This window comes from Atta cephalotes (genome assembly GCF_000143395.1).
Source record: "Atta cephalotes unplaced genomic scaffold scaffold00034, whole genome shotgun sequence".
NCBI lineage: Eukaryota > Metazoa > Arthropoda > Insecta > Hymenoptera > Formicidae > Atta > Atta cephalotes.
The window spans coordinates 3257285-3272784 of record NW_012130098.1 but is presented as its reverse complement, the minus strand read 5'-3'; the positions used below and the strand labels follow the sequence as shown (position 1 = coordinate 3272784).

At 31.7% G+C, this 15500-nt stretch overlaps 1 protein-coding gene across 1 annotated transcript in view; it reads right to left on the bottom strand.

The window, feature by feature from the left end:
• Window positions 1-3668: 3668 nt before the first annotated feature.
• LOC105621586 (transmembrane and TPR repeat-containing protein CG4341) overlaps window positions 3669-15500 on the bottom strand; it is a 211074-nt gene continuing 199242 nt past the window's right edge. Inside the window, exons 8-10 of the mRNA XM_012203055.1 lie at window positions 7994-8134; window positions 6209-6293; window positions 3669-4285 (exon numbers count right to left, since the gene is read on the bottom strand). Coding sequence (XP_012058445.1) covers window positions 3954-4285; window positions 6209-6293; window positions 7994-8134 — 558 coding nt within the window. The 3' untranslated portion in view covers window positions 3669-3953. The remainder of the gene's footprint in view (window positions 4286-6208; window positions 6294-7993; window positions 8135-15500) is intronic.

Genomic DNA, 15500 nt, shown 5'->3' with positions numbered 1-15500 from the left:
AAGATTGGTTACATGTGTGCGTGCAAGAAAGATAAATTTAAAAAGAAAAAAGAAAAGAGCAGGAAGAAGAATATTTATCGTTTAGACTTTTTATTTTTTAAGAGTAGAACATCCAAAGTCTTACAAAGTCTGCAAATAATTACTGATTCAGCATTTTGACAATTTCAATAGGTAACAAGCTTCAGAAATCATGGGAAAACAGTAGTAGGAAGGAGAATAAACGCGAAGAAAAATGCAAGGATCTCAATAATGTTACAAGGTACATCGATAAAGCCGACATTCGAATGTCGTTATCTGTAACAAAGGATTGCGCAAACGTGCATTCATGCACACGAGAGGATTGCATGAAAGAGAGTGGCTAAGGAATGGAAAATCACGTAAACGGATTCAGACAAATCGCATGGAATGCGAGGAAAATGTGGGGTGAACAAGAACAGCAAACTAAGGGGAGATGATGATAATACTTGTAAACTTATAAAATGACGTGCGTGGTAGTCGGATTGCTGGGCGAAGGGCCATTTTTATTGCGGTGAAAAATCAATGGCGTTCGCTCATAGCGGATAAGAGAGAAGTACAAGATAAACATGGCCGACGAATAGAAGCATACTAAAAGTAAGAGAACTAGTAAATCGAAAAGGGATAGATAAAAGAACAAAAGCTCGCTATCTTGGAAATTCCGCATAACACGACGGTTATCAGATTTTATTCGTAAACACATTGTTATTGCAGTTGTATTGAGACAAAACTGTATTGAAGCAACGTACAAGTGTAGATTCTGATCGATTGTGTGTGTGTGTGTGTGTGTGTGTGTGTGTGTGTGTGTGTGTGTGTGTGTGTGTGTGTGTGTGTGATTATCTTCAAGTTACGTATAAGTATTTAAATGAATTAAAATAAATATGAAAGAATATAGAAATAATAAAGATATTACATTCACATAAATTAACAGTAATTAGAAAAATATGGTGCAAAATAATAACAATAATAATTTTTTATTGCAAAACGTATAACATTATGGAGATTTAAACTAACAAAAAGAACTGTGAATGACAAATAGTATATGCAAATAGTAAGGCAAATTGCTACTGTAAAATCTGTCAATAACCAAAGTCAAGTACAAAACAATATATGTGCAGTACAAGTATATGCAGTGGTAGAAGAATGGCAGCATGATAAAAAATAATAAAAATTGATGAGGCTCTTTATAAAAAAATAAAAAATAAAAATAACGCTATGATCGTTAACGTTGATGTGAAATATGAGATGGCAATATTGTTAAAATATTAAAAAGGGGACAGATAAGGAACTATATGTACAAGATATAAAGGATCTCCTTCGAGACTGAAAGAAGAGCCTTAAGGTAGAAAGTTGAGATAAAATAATGCAGGGGAAAAAAGCGGCGTGAAAACTAAAGTGAAGGAAAAAGGTAAGACGAAAATGAGACACTTGGACTTTCTGAGGAATGGAGTGCTGTGTCTCATATAAATACACTTTTAAATAGCATTATATAGCAAGGTATAGATAATATATCGACAAATCAATAATATGTTCATTTTCATTAGTTCTTTTATTGCCGCGTTTATTTTATTCGCTGCACTTTTTTCCTCCTCATAATAAAAAATCAAAGACGTTAGGAAAAATCTTTAACAATGTATCGAACAAAAGTAATTTTAGAACAAGAGATTATTATGATATCCGCGATAGTGTAACGTGAATACTTTGTAAAAGAATGTTTTGAAATTCATCTCTCTACAGTTCAGAAGAAGTTAATCTGTTGTCTCACGAAGTGCATCTGAAACAATAAGCGAGAGAACAGAGAAAGTTGGAGAGCAAATAAAGGTAGGAGAGAATATAAAGGTGCGAAGAAGAAGTAAAGCTGAGAAGAGACAACTGCAAAGATGGATAAGTTGGCGAAAAATAAAATGGCCGAAGCGGCGCATCGCCCGCTGAGCAGGGCGAGTCAACTTCTCAAGAAGGAAAGATGCTCTTGATGGTTCTGCTTTAAAGATAACGAAGAGAGTTCTTCGCGGAACAAAGCTTCGTAACCGCCGCCGCGGCCGTCGCAACGTTCGCAAAGTGTTTGCTGAGGCTGTCTCCAGCAGTGCGACAGGAGCGACAGGTGGCTCCGTGTGCTCGCTTTTTCATCCCTTCTCATCTTTTCTCTCTCTTTCTCACCTTCTTTCTCTCTCTCTCTCTCTTTTTCGTTGCCGTTTCTCCATCCATCATTCTCTCACGATTCCGCTTCCAGGTTCGCTCGCACCGTTGGCACTCGCTCGGGGGTGTGATTTAAAGTGTAAACTTAAATATTCCAGTTGGTATCTTCGTGCAAATAGATTCGATATTAATGGAGCTTCAGCACCTCGCTGGGAAAGAGAAAGACAGGATATCCGAGTATCTACTGCAGGAAATTCTAATGGCGAATCTAACTACTCCATAAACCTGATATACTTCGTATATTTAACAAAAGAGAATATAATAAAGACGCAAAGGAAATCTTTGTAAACGAAAACTGAGATTTTAAATAAATTACAACAAATTAAAATTCTCAACAATATATAGAATAATTTGGCGTTAATATGAAGAAAATATTTGAAGTAGTTTTTTCACGGAAAAATTCTTGCGGTTATATCTCATTCAGAGCGTCATCAAAGAAATTTCAAGTAATCTCCTCGTACGATGTGCAAAATGTTTCGATCTGACTTTTTCTTTTTTATTTTAGAACAATTTGATTTATAGATAGGAAAGTAATAAAAAGACAGGGCGGATTTAAGTATCTCGGCTCAAAATAATTATCGATCTGTTCTTATCGAATCTACGGCGAATTTATCTGTTCTGTATACAGGAGAAAGAAAATTCTTGCGAAAAGACAAATTTAAATAAATCTATTGACGAGAGTCAGTGGGCACCTTGATTTTCCTTTTTGACTAATCATAATCTATTTTTGTGATTAAAAGACGAGGGAATCGATATTCTATGTATAATATTTGTGCATATCCGCGCGTATATATTTAAAGAAAATATTTCTTCTGTGTCGAAAATTATAAAGACAAAGTTTGACAATATAATCGTACTAGTACACTGCCGGTTAAAAATTATAAAAGATCACTTATTAATTGAAGATGTTTACCATATAAAAAAATCAAATTTATGAATTATTAATTTAATATATTTTTATTATTTTATTAATTTTTTTACAATATAATAAAAATTAATACAAAAAGTTTGAAGTTCCACGAAAATATTTTTTACATTAAAAAATATTAGATTACTATCTTAATCAAAGTAGTTTTTCGACCTTCTTTAATCAATTCTTTTTACTAATGTAGGTGATTTAGTTACATGTTATTTATTTTATCTGATGAAAGACTCTCTCAAAACTCTTTCACTTATCTTCTAAAATAATCCACAATTCTCTCAGTTTTGAAAAGAAAGGCTTTAACTAGTCTGTTTTCTTTAAATCAAATATATACTATGTTAATTATAATTTTATTAAATATGTTGTCTATGTTTATTTATTTTCAAATTAAGAAAAAAAATTGAATTGAATTTTCAAGTAGTGTTTCACTGAAATATTTTTAAATTTTCTGCGATCTCAAATCGGCAGTATATATTCATACTTAATCTATAGAAGGGAAGAGGATTCACATAATATAATAAAGTATTCAGTCGTATAGAGAAAAATAAAGGAAGCTTTATTCTTTACATACCATAGCAGGCGATACGAGTCGGCCACGCATTGTTGATGCAAACGACAATGCGCGCGTCACCGACGACGCAGAGATATAAACAAATATCAGTAGGAAGATCGGGCCGGTAGGGGGTCTCGGGATACACGATAAGATCGGTAAGATGGGATCCTGTTCGTCGCGCGGGATCGTATAGTACACACTATCGTCTTTCTTATCATCTCTCCGTCCTTGCTTTCTTTCATCGCCATCACCTTCGGCTTCTTCAGGTCACGCCAAGATTGCCGCTAGTTTGTGCAGATTCGTTATGGTCGTCGCGTCGCCCGGCTGCAACCTGAGAGCCTCCTTGTAAGCCGCGGCGGCTTGCTTGTACTTGCCGTTCAGGTGTAGGATTGCGCCGAGATTCGTATGACTGCGGGCTTCGTGCGGCCTTAGATTGGCCGCGTGTCGATACCAGACCTCGGCCTCATCGCGACGGTCGGCCTGCCTCAGCGCCGAGGCCGCCGCGACCGACAGTTCATAATCGGACCGTAACAGCTCGGCTGCTCGTAGCTGCTCTTCGGCAGCCTCTACCAGTCGACCCTGCGACGTCAGGAATAACCCTGGAAAATTTGCAAACAAATATCATTGTACGTGTCGCGAGGCCGCATCGCGTTCAGTCAATTTATACGTCGTGTACTGTTACAATTTGTCAAGTCACTCGACAGATTGTTAATCAACATCGCAATTAACGTTAAACAACAAATTTTTATCATTTTCTTTCTCATCAAGTAATAGCTGTTTCTTGTAGAACCGTTTACAAGAAACATCTATTATAATCTAAAAAAAATATTTTCAAAAAATTTCGTCATCTATCAATTTTTTGAAACTACGTTTTGAATTCCTTCTACATACATCTAAAACGCAAATTCGATAATATATGTAATGTATAACTGTACAAAATTTACATAGTTTTTTACAATATAAAAATAAATATGATGGTAGGTATGGTGGTCTCTTTTATGTATTAATTTTTAAATAATATATATTAAAATAATACAACTTATTGTCAATCTTTAACATCAAAAAATTACTACTTTATAAGATTTCCGTTTCTTATCACCTAAACGATTTGTATGTATTTTACTCCGTAAAGGAAAAGAAAATGTAAATTATTTATATTTATAAAGATTTTTTTTTTAAATAAAGCCTTTCGACTTTTCAAAATTTGTGAATAATAAAATTCTTTTAATTCTTTTTTCAACAGCTAAACGTACCAGCAACATACGAGAATCACCATTCCAGCTGTTAAGGAACAGAAACTTTTTACTTTGTAAATCAGAGTGTTATTTATTTAATAAATATAAATTTATAACTTTTATTCAATAATTCATTATTTTGTAAATGACTGTATTGATTTCTCTTATAATACATAAATAATAAATTTTATTTTTGACAGACGAAGAAGATATATGTATTTTGAAAATTTTTTTGAGGGCAATATTTAAAACATGAGAACTTCAGAAAACGTGACGTCGAAGAATGCAAATATGAGGCAAAGGAATATTTGTGCATAGCGGTATTTTTATTTGAGAAAAATTTAATAAAAACAAACATTTTTAATATATGAGGAGATAGAAATTTAATTTGTACTTATTGAATCTCTATTGATTTGAAATTAGACAGACACTATTATTATTAACTAACTAAATGAAAAAAACTCAAGATTATAAATTATTTGTCATCTATATTAATAATAACGTTCTGTTGAGCGAATGGAAAAAATATACACGACAAAAGATTGTTTCCGCATCTGGATTGCAATTTAACATTTTGAAGCGTCACCGAGTTTCCTCGGAATTTATTATTTTAATATCCGTCGATTCATTCTCGGCATCTCAACTTATCTCCATGTCCTCTAGTATTCAACCTTCTTTTCGATTAGCCTATCCATCCTCCTTCTCATCAAAGATCTACTATTATCCTACAAGACATATTACAATGGTTTATAGCGGCTCGATGAATCAGCAATCCTCTTATATTCTTCTCTCCTTAAACGACTTTTCAAAACTTGGTTCTTTGATTCTCTCCCGATTCCTCCTTGCAAGGTCATTTTGAGGATTCCTTTTCAGAACGAATTCATGGTTCGAAAATCAATTATACCGTTGGTACAATAAGTCCTCGACTGTGGCGACTGATGTGACGATGAAGATGATAAGGGGGAGGAAAAATGATTCTCTTGTGCAGTGCTTTAGGGAGGTATAAAAGCGAGATACTTAAGAAAGTATTTCATTGCTTTAATGATGAATGATTTTCCTTTATCGCCATCTAAGACGACTATAAATACAGAGCATTAGACATTTAAATTGCGATGCAGCCGAAAGGCGGATCATGATCGGCGAGAAGCCAGAGGGATGAAATAACGATGGAAAAAGGAGATGAAGATAATCCACTGACGAATTCCGGACAATGTATTCGATGAATTTGCAACGCAGGAAACGACGGCGACGTAGTCGCAATTAAAGGAGCTCTTGGTCGCGCCTTACCGTAATGATGGTGCACACTGGGGTCGTCCGGTGCCAATCTGCGGGCCCTCAGGAACCATCTCTCCGCTTCCAGGACACGGCTCGACTAAAGAGAGAGAAAGCAGAGGCGACGCGTGAGCCACCGCGAACTCGACAGTCCTGTCTGTCCCCCCTCCCCTTGGCGGTTGCTACCGGTTGAGGAGCTTGTTCTATTACATTGGATAAGATTTTTGAAGATATATATATATATATATAGTATATCGATTAACACTAGAACAGCCGAAGATAAGTAATCGATCATAGAATCGTCGAAGGTGCCAATTTGGCTTCTATCCTTGTTTTCGGTTAATGTTATATGTTATTATTAACACTATATCAAAATTGTATTCATATATTTTCAATATTCTGCAATTATATAAAAGCAAAATTTTACTTCACTCAATTTAACAACCGCATATTTCCATCGTTCGCATGCATCAACGATCATCTCTTAGAGGCGGTTTTTAACTCTTTTCATTATATCTCAAAAACTTTTCAAGTTATCACAAAAAAGTTATTACAAAAGTTATATAATAAAATCTTTAATTTTTTTATGTATTTATGTTAATAATGTTTTTAAAAAATAATTATTTTCGAAGTTCATATTTTTAACCCATCTGTTATTACCGAAGATTATAATTTGACTATGAATTTGACTGGGGAAATATAAGAATTTTAGATAATGAAAAATACTTGGAAAAAAGATTTGTAGGAAAAAATAATGTAATTATGCACATTTTGGTTTAGGTATGCACTTTTCCGATAAATGGAGCCGCTATCGCAATGAAATTTCTAGACTAGCCGTAATTCTTTTCAGATATAACCATAAGTTATACAATTTGAAAATCTAGTTAATGGCAAAAGTGAGAAAAGGTGAAATTACATATTTTCGTTCTCATTTTCTAAATTCATCTATATGTATACATACAAAGTTTCATTAAAATCAGAATTGAACATTCCGAATTGAGATTCCTTTGTTGTAAGTGCATATTGATGGTTTCAATACAAATTGATTTAAAATACAAATAAAAACGTTTGAATGGAATGGATTTTTTTTGTAAATCAAACTTCTAAAATAATAAAAAGTCAGAGAAAACTATTAACCAATAAATTTATAAGAATTATGAAATTTTAAAGTCAGCGGAGCCAAAAAATAACATCATCGGCCGTTCTAGTGTTAAATTATGAATGTATGTGTATACATACGCTGAATATAAACCTCCAAGGATAATGAAAACACATGTAGACATTAAGAAAAATCAAAGTTTTTAAAATTACAATAGGTAAATAAATAATAACCTTGAATTTTCCTTTAGCTACAGGAACATATTGCAATTTCTATTGACAATTTCGATAGATACAATACACAAAAATTGAGTATCACTGAAAAAATAATATTTAACGCGAGAAACAGTAAAATAGATTTACATTCAGCGATGAATTCTCTAAAAAAAAAAAGGACCTTTGGTTTACAACCTACAAAAGAATTTTGTTTTTTGTCAAAATTTTGTCAATCGTGTTGCTCGTTAATACCATCGAAATATAGTTGATATTTGGCGCAAAATAAATTTTTAGAGATGTAAAAGCCGAGAGGAGCGGGGACTTTGTATCGACCCAAATATATTTATATTCGCGCATTGCATATTACGGTAGGAGTTTCTCAAGTGATCACAGCTGATATAGACTTGGAAAGTAGATCGCTCTAAGATGAAATAAAGCGGCGATGGCAGACGACGGCGATCTAAAAACAAAACGATGGCTACTTACGTTCCGTGCCAAAAGTTTCCCGTAAGTGATGTGGGCCGGCACGTGGTCAGGCTGGCTGGCCAAACTCGCCTGAAACCACCTCTCCGCTTCCGCATACTGTTGCAGCCTCGACAGCGTCTCGCCTAACAGATTGTACACGCTCTGAAGGAAGAAAAAGAAATAAAAATTTTTGACGGGTTATTTGTAACATTAATTTTTTTTTGTCATTACTTATTGTAGAAATTTAAGAATTTTTATACGTATGTTCCGAGGCGTTTTTGCTTCTCCACATGTTTTGACCAATCGGAATTGATTTCTTATTTTAAAATAAAAACAAATACACTACTTTTGTATTCGCATACAAAAATTCTTTAGCATACAAGATTAGACATTATTTTTATAAACATCATTGGATTTCTTTGCACTTCTTGAAGAAATAGAAGATTGCTGTACTGGAAGAAAACCTGATAATAGTTACCACCATAGTACCAAGGATATTGTTTATTGGTGTAATATTTAGTAAATATTACAAACATAATAATAACCAATCAAATATGATAATAATTACAAAATATTTAGAAAAGTAAAATTAGTATTTAATTGGAATTGAATTAAACGCTATTTTTTATTATATTAATCAAATATTTGATTAAAGTTATTTCATCAAAGCATTTAATAATTATCATCTAGGTTTATTAATATCAACTTTTTTTAAAAATAAGATTTTATATTCGAAACTTAATTTGAAAAAATTCTTAAATCTTAATTTCAGTGTAATTTATATTAGTTACAAATTTAGATCACCAAATTTAAGTCACTTTTCTTCTTCTGCAGACTTCAAGAATTTACTTGAGGTTTAATCTCCATTTTATTTCACGCTACTTGAATATGCAAACATCACATTAAAGAATCCAGTAAGTGTGAACAACGTGTTTGAAAAACATGAGGCGTGAGGGCTATGTTTACAAGAAAATCACGTGTGGATCGAAACGCGAGAAGGTTCGTTAGCGTGCTGGAGAAAATTATGTTAATAAATTCAACAACTAATAAATTTGCTGGCAACTAATTTACAAAGCGTAACAAATTGCTGCAATATATGCGGACGCTTGTACGCGTTTTAATACGCGCGCGTTACAATATAATAATAAGCTCTTAATTACCTTCAATCTAGAAAATGCGATTGCGAATAGCAGAACGCTGAAGTATGCCACTTCTGCGTTAATTAATTACGTTCAAATATATGAGGGATCATATCCAAAATTTTCATTTTCGATAGATAAACTTGTGATATGGTGTTTTGACTTGTACAATAAATAGAAATGACAAAAAGAGAATAATTTGATTTTGATAGAAAATCCTCGCTTTGAAAAGTTTTCCAATTTTTGAAGCTGATAATTATTACTAATAGTTTTTCTAGGAAGGTAAAGTAAATGTTCCAGTGTATAAGCAATCATCAGAGAGAATTTTGAAAGAATTTAAATTGACAAATTCATTCATATAAATTAAGGAAAAGCGCATTAAATATAGGTATACATAAATTGCATTATTTCTTGTAGAATTAAATTTTTGCCTAACGAAAATTATGGCTAATTATTTGTCGCAACTGTTGACAAATTAATATTTCGTTAAAGTTATACAATTTACTGCAATTTGAACAATTTGAATAGCGCACAAATATGTTTAAAGTTCCATCGCTAGAAAAAAATCAAAGAGCTACTTTCTGTAACAATAGACTAACGTACATTTTGTAAAAACGAAAAAAATGAACTTTAAAAGATAAAAAAATTAACATTTATTTGCACATTACAAAAACTTTTTCTTATATATTTTACTTTCATAGGTACTTTCACTTTGGACATGTATCCAAAAAGTTTATTACAAGTTGCAGATTGTGAGTAAAAAATATATGGAGAAGAATAAATCAGATGGTTACATTGCTGAATAATAGAAAAAATTAATCTAAATTTGCCTAAAAAACCATAACAGTGGGTTAGTCCAACTTTTAAATAAATAATTCTGTCACTTATCCATATATTTCTATATCACATGTTTGAAAATGATGACTACGTTGTAAATTAGTTCATTGTTGTAATAAACTCTTCGACTAATTTCGAATTTTGCAAAAAAATAAAATTATATCGTTTCCTTTTTTTCAAAAGTGACACGACTGAAAAAATTATATGTTAAATTTGGAGCTTTTTTATTGTACATTATTATTATATTGTTTATTATTTCAAAAGTGACACGACTACTAAAAAAATTAAGTTTTTCAAAAAAGACAAAAAATTATTTTTTAATTTAACAGATAATTATTAAATAGTCCAATAATATTAGTCCAATAATAAAATAATAATCCAATAATAAAAAAAATATTAGAATATATTAGATTATTAGAATATCAGATTAATATTTTTAGAAATATTAGAAATACACAAAGAAACATTTATTTAGAAACATGATCGAAATTTTTGTAATTTTTTTGTAATTTTTTGTTATTTCACATCCCTTAAAAACTCACCTTTTTTTAATTGAGTGACTATCTTAAAGTTGATAAATCAGGAATAATTCATAAAAAATAACATAACTACGAAATATTATCAATAGTTTATATTTATCTCAATTAGCTAAAATAATTAAAATATAAAATAATTTATTAAATTAATAAAATTAAAATAAAATAATTTTTTCTTCAAACTTCAAACATCAAAATTGTAAATTTTAACTTGCTCTCTGTAAAAGATTCTCCTTTTTATTTACAAAAATGGCACAATTCAAGTATATGACTCTTGTAGAAGGCATTGTGATGTCTTTGAAAATCTAAACAACACAAATGCTAATTGGCGGATGAAATGTGAAGTTAATTTAACGATTAACAAAATACTATATATCTAACTCAATCATGATGACAACTCGAAAATCACATTTTTTGAGTTGGATAATTTTTGAAGTAAAGGAATGATATCATCACTTTACGCATGCTCTAAAAAAGAAGTAACAAAAAACGGTCGAGACCGTCATGGGGCGAAAATCGAAAACTTTCCCAGGCACACATGAGAGACATCGCATCTCTCTCATCTCGAAGTTGTAGTAGGCTAAAACTTTTATGATTTCGTTCGAGACGAGTCTGCGAACCGTCGGAAGCGACCAATGGGGCAAAGTTTTTCACTAGCGAGGAAAATAAATATAGCGAGGCGATCGAGAGACAGGAGAAGAAGGCGACTCAGTTGTCAGCAGTGACGGAGGCGCATGAGGCGCATGCCCGATTGCTGTGAGGATCCGGCTCTGGCTGGAGCTCCGCGACTCACGTGCGTGATTGTCAGCGCGAGAGGTCAACTCGTACGTGCGTCGTGTACATCATTAATTATCAATTATAACCGATATACTTTTATACACATACATTGGTATATCCATATTCTAAATCCTGTTTTAATTATTAAAGGCACTTTTAAGCATACTATATATATATATATATATATGCTTAAAAGCGTCTTTATCGATAAAAAAGGATTCAGAATATGGGCCAATGTCTATAGTTGTGACTCATATCAAGTCGAGCGTGCGTTGTATCAGAAGCGGAAACATAAATCGACCTGGTTTGGAAACTTTGGATTAATAACGTCACATTCGGTACTATTAGTTGATAATGTAATGTCAACCAATGTTAACGTCACAACATGTAATGTCAATCAATAGTAAAGTATGTGACATCATCAATATCATTAATCTAATCCAGGTCGGTGAAAACTCCGCTCGGTTTGAAAATGCTGTATATAAAAGAAGGTTTCACTTTAATCGAAATTATCAGTAGATATTCATTATTCCTTCTTATTATTTTTTATTTTAAGTTTACGTTTATTTATTTTAGATAATATTAAATTAGAAACATGCTTTTGATTCCGAAAAAAAAAAACAAAAAAATTTTGTGTTAATTTTAAATAAATTTATAAATGTTTATGTTTTGATAGTTTGTATTTTTTTTTAAGGACATAAAGGATTCAAAAATGTTTAGCGTTTCAGGCCTAAAAATTTTTTAATCCGGCATTGATCGTGGGAACTCGTAGGACTCGATTGCTTCGTGATCCAATGGATTCCGCAGTTTTCTCAATTCTGTAAAGATGTCTCGCGGGGAATTGTCGCCACGCGACAATTGCTGAACAATTGTCAATCACAAGAAAAGAAAATTAATTGATATCCTTTAATCCTCCAGATCTAATTTCAAAATTTATAACAATTATCAACGTTGGATTTGTAAGATCCATTTATATTAATTATTTTAATTTATAATTTGTATTAATTAAAAGATACTTAATTTCGACCAAAATGATGTGAAAAAGATTACTAATATATTTTAATAAGAATAACAGAAATTTACAAATGTAACGTAAAAAGAAAATATTTTTTGATATTTTCAACAAACAGATTTGTAATTGAATGGAATCGCTGTCAACTCTGGAAAATTAAAATACTTTTATAAAATACAAATTATTGAAATTATCGATAATTTATTAAATAAAAAATTCGAAAATAAAACATCAAAGAAAAGGAATGTTAGAGAAATATTACGAACAGGAATAAGTTTGATACAATAATGTAACATGATCACGCATTACCTCATCACGAAAATATACTGTCGCGCTATATAGGAATGGAATGAAATAACGATTACATTAGTTGCTGCAGACAATAACAAAGTACAATAATGAATTGAAATAAAATCTTGATATACACAATTTTTAGCGTAATTATTTCGGCGGGATTTTCTTGTCTGCTGCCTCTAACGCACGTTATTCGGAAATGCTTTCTATTTCAGGACCTAAACGTGACGTTTGCGTCTACTTTTTGTCTACTTTTTGTTGCGCACAACATACTACCTCGCGTGTTTCAACGCATGATTACGCTCGCGATGAATGTTGCTTCTTTGTGATCGTGATCATTATTTTCTCGCTCGTGCAACAAAAATACACTTCTGAATAGGAAATGTGACAAGTCGCGCAAAGTGCCGTTGCTTCGCATCAAAGAATGCACCGGCAAAGTCGCGAGCACAAGGCAATGCTGTCCCTCATATGTTCGCATTGTTCCGAGCCATTATTCACTTGGACTACTTTTCAAGGATGTTGCGCGCACTTGCTTAGACGTAGTGTTCACTCGAGCTCGTGGTTCACAAAGCATTGCTTCTGCCAATACCCGCGGCTTTTATGCACCCAAGAAGGTCTCACGCCTTTGCGTCGAGCTGAGAAATAATGATCTCGGCTAGCATCTATTCACCATATAACACCGCAATATGTGTGACAACGCAATAACAATGTATATTTCGAAGAAGAATACAGAATGCTGTTGCATTATTAAAAATAGATATGGATTTCTTATAAAATTTCTTATTAAATTAATTTTTCTTTCTTCGCGAATATCGTTCTTTTACTTCAAAAGTCACACAGCTCAAAAAAGTTATTACCATAAATGAGATAGAGGAGATTAGATAGAGGAGAGTTGCCGAATGTGTACTAATCGTCTAGATTTTTTTGTACTTTGTCAATATTTTACAAGGATATTTATTTAACGTAATTTAAAGTATTTTTGCCATCATATTTATAGCAAGCGTGGGTCATTTTTGGAAATTTATCCATACATTTTTTTTCCTAAAAAAACATTTTCGGTTTAGTATTTTGACATTCTCCCAATCAAAATCGTGATCGATATAGAAATTCTCTATGATATGATATTATAGATTTATAAAATAATATTTAAGAAATAAGTTTTTCCTTTTCTGGAAAATTTATTTTTTTTGAGCTGTATCACATTTAAAGTATAAAGGAGATATAGAGATAACATCTGAATTTTTAATATTAAATTTCTTATTAAATATAGTAAGTTTTGAATCAAATTTTCAATAATGTAAAACAAATTAAAAATAATCAATAAAAAACAATGCTTTATCTTGTTTTACATTAATTGCAATTAATTGCAATTGTTTGGTTTTAGTTACGACTATTTTATTAAACACTAATCAAGTTTGCACACATGCGATCTTTTAATATATATATTCCATCATTCAATGATCCTTCCTGACATTACAAAGTATCTGTGCATCGCGTAATTATTCCGATACTCATCCAACAACCATGTTTACATTTATGTCATAGTCGACGAATATTCGGCAATTTTCAGCGATTGATCGGAATGTCTGCTTTATGGTGCGGTTTGATGAATGTTTAATCAAGCCTTGCATAGTGGGGCCAACGGTACGTTGAACGTTTTGACTTTTCAAAAAATAATAAAGTATATTTTTTTTTCATCAAACCGGCTGCTTCCGTCGGTGTGTACATTTCCAGGTCACGTGAATTAATATTGCTGGATGGATGAATAGTTAAGTGGGCATCCGACATTGTCCCAACTGATATTAAACCGATCGGAAACATGGTACGCATTAGCGAGACATTTAAAATCACGTTATTATTAATTCTGTTCTAAATAATTACGCATACGTATCGTTATGTATCCGGCATGCAATCAAAACGGACGACATCGATTATTATCGATGTCAATTTTCGGATACATCGCGAAAAGCGAGCAGCTGCACGCGGGATAAATTGACAAACTATTTTATTGTGGCCTTTGTTCTGATATTTTAACATTTGATTAAGAAAGAACGTAAGAAACTTATCAAAATCTTATTTGTACATCAATGTAAAATCATCTAAAATCATAATAAGTATTCTGCATGTTCTATCTTTAAGTCAACAATAAATCTTAAAACAAGTAATTAAGAGTCGTGAAAAACAGTGCAATTAATACGCAATAATAAAGTATAATAATAATGTACATAAAGTATAATAATAATGTACATAATAATGTACATAATAATGTACATAAACTATTACTAAAAACTATAAACTATTAATAATCTTTACAATAAAATCAAATGTTTCAGTTTAATTAAAGCCATTCATTATTAACGATAACAAAGATGTTTAAGATTAGCAGTTTATCTTTAAGTATATTTAAAATTAGCAGTCTTTTTTAAGAATTTTATTTTAATATTATTAAATGTAATCGTCGACATAAATTTGAACTTTTCCATCAATAATAACTTCTCTTCAAGAAGCAAAGTAAATTTTTTTATTGTCTCAGATTACATAAAAATTTGAAAAAAATCTAGTGGACTTCTCAAAGCTTTATCAACAAGTTTTTATTATTATAGAAGTCGGATTGCATTTTACTCATTTTTTTACAGATCTAAAATTTACAATCAAAATACCGGTAATATCTTTAAAGATCGCAATTGCCAGTGGAAGGATAAATATTTTTGCAATTTTGTATAGAATACAACAGAAATTTTGCATACTGAGCACTACTTTTCATTTGATGCACAATCATTTGCAATTGTTTTTATAAAATTCTGTAGTTTTCAAAATTAAAATGCCTATATAAAAAGAAGGTGAACACGAGAAATTTGTATACGTCACGCATTTACAAAATGTGATAATAGAACTGCGATATTAAAAATTAGTAATTATTTGTAAACAGAACG